This window comes from Populus nigra, chromosome 3 (genome assembly GCF_951802175.1).
Source record: "Populus nigra chromosome 3, ddPopNigr1.1, whole genome shotgun sequence".
In the NCBI taxonomy this organism is placed as follows: domain Eukaryota; kingdom Viridiplantae; phylum Streptophyta; class Magnoliopsida; order Malpighiales; family Salicaceae; genus Populus; species Populus nigra.
The window spans coordinates 8812356-8819601 of record NC_084854.1 but is presented as its reverse complement, the minus strand read 5'-3'; the positions used below and the strand labels follow the sequence as shown (position 1 = coordinate 8819601).

The following is a 7246-nucleotide window of genomic DNA, read 5'->3' as shown; positions in this document are numbered from 1 at the left end:
AATTTCCTTGCAAACAAATCCTCAATAAAATTAATTAAGTCTTTCAAAATTGTCATTGATTTCTTAACCATCCAAATTTGAATTTCTTTACCCCAAATAAAAATATTTTCACCAATGAGACCTTTTGTAAGTCAGAATTAGGTTGTTAATTTTTTCAATTTTATACATTTTAGTCCTCCAACTTTTCCATTTGTCATCTTGGTCCTCTACCATCAATATTGAACAATCTTCTAGGCTTTCTTAATATATGCTCTCTTGTACTTTTTATTTTTTTATTTTTTATTTTTTATTTTATATATATATATATAAAAGAAATAAATAACAACAAGTATTTTTAAAAAAATCTTTATTATACTCTGAAACAAAGCTTAAAGGGAGTTGTTAAACTGTAATTAAGTACTGTTTATTAGTGTTAAGACAGAATGAAGTGCGTTAGTTTGAAAGAGAACATGAAAAAACCAATGGGAACATAGACATAAGCAAAATGCAGTAATGGTCTTTCCATGATTCGTAGAATTCTTTTCATTCTTCTACACTGAAGAACATGGAAATTTTAATTAACCGAACATAAAACTTTCTGCACTCCTTTTTTTCTCCGCCTCTTTCCACGAAGGTGACAGCAAAGACTAGACAGACATTTTAGTCTAGAAGGGCAAAGTCAATTAATTTATACCAATTATGAAAGTCATTGGCGGTTTACTCTCTCCTTGGTGAAGGGAGAGGGCCGGGCCCATGAAGGCTAAGCAAGTACATGCACCCTTGTTTCCTCTCCAAATGGAGGAAACCTGTTCTTGATAGGCAACTTCTTCTATAAATTAGCAGCTAGAAAGAGTCAGGTTTGCGCACGAAATCACTTGGTCTTTTTTTCCTTAGACCTTAAAGAAGAAGAAATGGGTTATAAGATTGAATCAGTTTTTATAATGGTAGGCATTGTATCATGCCTTATCTCCGTTGCGCATGCTGCACAAGGAAATGCCGTTTTCTATGATCCTCCTTATACTCGTAAGTTCTAAATCTCATGATTCCATGAACTACGTTTGCATCTATTGACAGTAAATTCATATCTGAGTTGCCAATTACTACAGGGTTTTGTCTTCCTTTATCTTGTTATTTAGAAATTCTTGAGCACTAGTACATATTAATTTTCTTCACAGTAGGTATAATATCCTTCCGCGAGTCTTTGATGATGAGCTAGTTCTTGTGGCAAAAATTGAAGCCTTCTCCGACCATGGTTACTAATCAATTTTTGTAAATACTCTTTGTATTAATTTTGCAGCCTCTAAGTGTTACGGAAACAGGAACGATGGAGTTATGGTTGCTGGGGTGAGTGATGCTCTGTGGAATGGTGGAGCAGCATGCGGGAGAAAATACAGGGTGTCGTGCATACGAGGTGCAAATAAAGCTCCAAAACCATGCAAACAAGGTAGTGTCGTTGTAACAGTTGTCGATTATTGTAGAAGAGTATGTAATGGAGATATCAATCTTTCGAAAGATGCTTTCTCCCGGATCGCTGATCCTGATGCTGGCAAAGTCGTAATTCAATACGACCAGTAAGTGTAACTGTACTTGTTCCTTGCTATCTATACCATTATAAATCTGTGATGATAACAGCAGCTAAAAGGTATTATATGATGGGTTTTTTTTTTTTTTTTTTTGCAGGGTTTGAAGACTTGTGGGAAAAAGCTGTTTCAAAGCCAAGCTGATCGTGATAGATCGAGTTAAAAATAAAATGGCTGATTATGGAACTAGTCTATTTCATGGATGATGTACAACTTATGTAGAACAAAATAAATCAATCAATCAATCAAATAAGAATTATCTCAAGTGAGAGACTTTGAGATTGATTACACTGTAGTTCTTCAAATTCTGCCAAAAAAATTTCCGAGTTTGTGAAATATATGAACTTAATTGCATGCCGTTTGCGCTACAAACTGGGAATTACGCATACGAAGATGCATGAATGCACACTCTAATAAATATATTTACCATTTAATTAACTTAATTAGTTGTCAAAGGCATAACTCTGTGTTGATCTTTAATCAAATATTATTCCCATGAAAACAAAACTGTTGGAGTTCCATTTACATATTTTGCTGGATGACTGACGTATCTAGGATTGAAGAGTTGAATGACCAAGAAATATACTAGAGAATAGCACAAATATATATATATATATATATATATATATATATATATATATATATATATATATATATATATATATATGCGCGCGCGCATGCATGTGTGTATATATGTATGCATGCATACATGTGTGTGTATACATACATATATATATGTATGTATACACACACATGTATATGTATGTGTGTGTGTGTGTGTGAATGATGAAATTTGGGATTTCTTTTAGAACCCATTATATTCTATATGGGTATCTACAGGGACGTGTTTAATTTAGCATTCAATTTTTATAGGTCAAAATAGTATAAGTATATAATTAAATTAATTAAGATTCAAAAAATCTAAAAATCATAAACTTCTAATATAAAAGTTTAAAACATTACATATATTATAAAAAGATGCTTCATAAAATTCTATTTTTTTATAATTCACAATTGCTCCTTGAGACTTCATATGTTGAAAACATTATAGGATCTTTTTATTATCAACTCTTTTTTAATATAAGTAATCAAACTATCATTCATCTAATTAATCATCCACATAACTAATCATAAATTATTTATTTCAACCAACACATAATAATATATTATTTATTTTATCAATTTCTCAATCTTTTTTCAAGTTACATTGAAAAATCAACTACAATTACAACTAAACAACATAATTAAATTCATTTTAATCATCATCAACACATGTTACACATACTAAATACACATAACGAACAAACATTTACTTTGGTTCCAAAAGTTCCCATCCACTCAATAAATAGCTAGCTCTATTTTCACCGTAAACACTAAATTTTTCTTCTTTAATTATGCTTTATTTAGAGTCATTTATATCTCATTCCATCCCAAAAACATTTTATAATTTCACTTTTCCTCAATTTAACATTTAAGAACCCTAATTTAAAATTTTAAAATTTCGCATAAACTTTGTTAATCTTTACTTAAACTTATACAAACGAGTTTATAACATCTTACCTGATAATGATATGAACTTCAAATGTTAAATAGACAAAGTTTTATGGTCCTTTTTTTTCCTCTTAATGTCGTGAGTTTTCTCTCTTTACTCCCTTTCTCTCACTTGATTTTCCACTTAATTCTTAAGTTAGATGTGTTCAATACTCGCTTCCTCATCTATTTTGCTTTAAATCTTGGTTTCTCTCTAGGGTTTTAGTAAGGAAGCTTTCAAAAAAAATTTATCTTCTAAGTTTTTTCAACACTGGCCGACAATTTAAAGTGGAAGAAGAAGTTGAATTTCTAGTTTTCCCAGTTTATTTACAAAAATATCATTAACGAGCCTACATGTTATTTTTGTCTGACTGTTGATATTCTCGCATGGCCTTTCCAAACTTAGATTACGTACAAAGTTTAACCCAAAATAAAGCAATGTGTTAAGAGGATCCTCATAAAATTTTAGCTCAATCCAACAGCCAGGTTGAGAATTATGCTCGATAGCATAAAATTAATTAGTAAGTGATTTTACATCAAAATCCAAATTTTCTTATTTAATCATTGCTAAAACCATATCAATTATTTTACTTTGTCCTCGAGATCATTTTTGTATTCCAAAATATATTTATTTTTTATTTTCATCATTTCTTTTATTTACAGACTTACTATAGTTTCACAGTAATGTTATTGATTTTTAATAAAGATTTACATCAACACTTTTTTTGCGCAGTTCTTTCTTAACTCTCATTTATCATTTCCATTATAATTTCTCAGAATTATTTTCTCTTTCTCAAAATATATCTTTTTTAAATGTTTCCTAAATCTTTTATCTGTCAAAACACATTACCGATTTCAACATGATATATACTTCATTTGATTTTTTTTGGGCAAAGTGAGTAAGTGCCCACATTGCCTACAGGTGATTTTTTTTTACAGTGTGGGTAAGTTCCCACACTGCCTATATGGTGGATCCATCCATAGGTATATACATGGTCCAATAAGACTATCTATGGATAAACTTTGCATCCTCCCTAGGATATTGACCACAAGTTCCCTTGGACTCACCTTACTATTGAAAGTAAATTGATTCTTGGAAATTAGTTAAACCGATCAACTGGTTAGGAACAGGTCGACTAGTTGAGACAGAGCAACCAGGTGGAATAACTTAAGACGGTCGACCGATTCAATCTGCAGAATACAATTTCTATTCAGATTAGAATCACCTTGTATTAGTTTAATTCCTTAATTTCTAAAACTTAATGCCTATAAAAAGGCTTGTAATTCAGCATTATTAAGTAGTATAAAAGAAAGAGAATAACTAAAAGAGCTTATAGAGAAACATTTAATAAAAGTATATCTTCCTCTCAATCTTCTTCTTTTTCTTAAGTTTTTTACTTTTCATTACTGTTTTTTGATCTTCTACCACACTCATCCTTCTTCCAACAAGTGGTATTAGAATTTGGTTTGATTATTTGACATGACCAATCCAAACTTTCCACTTCAATGTTCTAGGTTGACAAAGGACAACTATGAAATTTGGTGTATTCGAGTAAACGTTTGGCTAGGTTCCCAAGATGTATGAAAGATGATTGAAAAAGGCTTTAAAGAGCCTATCAAAGGAATAATGTTGACTTTAGCCCCAAGAGAGGTCGTGCAAAAGGCATGAAAGAAGGATCAACAAGCATTAATAATCATCTACCAATATTTGGATAATTCCACTTTTATGAGAGTGGTCAACGCAACCATCGCCAAATAAGAATGAGAAGTTTTGCAAGAAACAAACCAATTAGCTAACAATGTAAGAAAGGTACGTTTACAAAAGTTACAAGGTGATTTTGAAAAGTTACATATGTTAGAATTGAAGAATATTTCATATTACTTTGCTAGAATATTGGTTGTATACTTTGATAGAGAAGATCTCACGCTCGCTGCAAAAGTTCTATTATGTGGTAGTCCCGATAGAGGAGTCGTAAAATATGAATGTTCTTTCAATACAAGATCTCACGGGAAAATTATAAGTCCATGAGGAAAAAGGTCAATGAGATTAAAGAGAATGTGGGTGCATAAGCACTTTTTTCAAAGCAAGATTGTTCTTAATATTCTCAATAAGGTAGAGGACGTGGACAAAACAGATAAAAAAAAAAGGAAGAGGCAGATTTGGAAGAGGAGGTCGTGGCGGCCTTAACAGGTCAATCGGTCGACTGATTCATCTAACAAAAGCAATCTGAGACCCAGGTCTGAAAAATCAAAAGTTAAATGCTATAATTGTCAAAAGGTAGGTCACTATACTAGGGATAACTAGAGTCCAACCAAAAAGGTTGAGGAGAATGCAAATCTAGTGATAGAAGATGAGAAGGAAGCCATCATATTACTAGTGCATGATAAGAGAATGCAAGATAAAGAGAACATATGGTATCTAGACAATAGAGCCAGCAACAACATGTGTGGAGACAAAGATAAGTTTATGGAACTTGACGAAGCAATTGGAGATAATGTCACCTTTGTGGATCATTCAAAAGTTACCACTAAAATGAAAATGTATGATTTCGAATAAATTGAAAGATGGAAGTTATTAATTTATTGGTGAAATCTATTATATAGCAACGGTGAAAAGCAACATATTGAGTTTAGGATAATTTTTGGAGAATGGGTGTCGCACGTGTACGGCGTCGCGATGAATATTCCATTTCATCAATGCAGGTTTAAGGTAATCGGGAAAATGGAGCAGGCAAGGAATTCTTATCTTTTATCAATGGAAAGCGGGATTGGGAGTCGCCACCTAGTATTTTGGTCACTAGAAACCCTAACTGGTCTCAGAGATCGGGTACGGGGACTGGTTGCACCCCAAATACATCCTACTTAAGGTAAGCTGTATTGTTTAATTGTCTGATAAAAAAACTAAGGTCTTGTCATGTTTTCTAATTGTTGGTCTATCTAAGGTTTAAGAAAAGTTCTTATCTGTAAGAAGATTCTTATCTTATCGGGTAAAAGCCTATCCATTCTAATGTGTGTGTGTGTGTGTGTGTGTGTGTCTATATATATATATATATATATATATATATATATATATATATATATAAACTATCAGGAATATGTTTTACGTATAAATTCATAATCCCAAATACTAAAAGAAAACAAAATATTTTTTTCAAATTTTTCAAATATTGGCTTAGTTCTCATGGCTTTAATAAACTTGTTATTAAAGCCAAAATGCATGCTAAAACATATTTTTGAATTTTTTTATGTTTTATGTATAAAAAAATGATATGATTTTTTTTTCTTTGAGAGACTTGGCCGTATGCATGAACACAAAAAAAAATTTTGTTTTATAATTTTTTTGCAATGTTTTGATGAAAACCGGGTATTTTAATACCAGATTTGTATCTTTACGATATAAAAATACAAACCAATATTATGCAAAATAGATAGAAAAATACACGAGAAAATCACAAAATTTTTTAGAAAGCTTTTTTGGAATTTTTTTTAATTTTGTTTTTCAATGAACAGTGGATTACTCTTTACTGTTCACATGCAACATGAATAGTGGAGCACTTGCTGAAGAAAAAGGAGAAGAAGAAGAAGAAGAAGAAAGGGAAGGGGAAGGGGAAAGAGGCTGACCTGCGGTGGAAGCTTGGCTGCGATGAGGATGTTTGGCTGGTGGCTCAGTAGGCTTCAGTGGAGGGAATGATTGCAGGTGTTGGTTATTAGTAAAGGAAGAAGAAAAGTTGCAGAGGAGAGAGGCTCGGCAACGCGCTCACTATATGAGGTGGTCGAGCAGTTTCTTATGATGGAGATGGAGGTGTTCAAGCCAGTGGTGACAATGTTAGTGGTTGAACGCTGCGGCGGAGAGAGAGAGAAGGGGGGTTCTGCTGACAGCAAAAACTGGGTGTTGGAGGCTGGTTTTTTGGCCTATTTTGGACCCCAATCTCTCCACCTCTTGAGCATGAAGATCAAATCTATTTATAGGCGATGTAAGATGGACAATTTATCTTTTCTTGTGCAAAATCTCATCCTTTGGTTCGACCCGAAAGCATCCTCACCATTGGTTCAAAGTAGCAATGACAAACTGTCAATTTTGTGCAGGAAAAATTGTTGGTCGGGTTGGCCACTTTGGGGTGGTTCCACTGCCTCTGAAGCCTCAATCAACCTGAACT

The 7246-nt window shown here is 32.6% G+C and overlaps 1 protein-coding gene across 1 annotated transcript; it reads left to right on the top strand.

Annotated features, from left to right (window-relative positions):
* Nucleotides 1-831: 831 nt before the first annotated feature.
* Nucleotides 832-1842, top strand: LOC133687948 (EG45-like domain containing protein). Its single transcript, XM_062107307.1, has 3 exons — nt 832-1002; nt 1277-1550; nt 1660-1842. The coding sequence occupies exons 1-3, from the start codon at nt 891-893 to the stop codon at nt 1664-1666; spliced, it is 393 nt and encodes a 130-aa protein (XP_061963291.1). The 5' UTR covers nt 832-890; the 3' UTR covers nt 1667-1842.
* The last annotated feature ends 5404 nt before the right edge of the window (nt 1843-7246 follow it).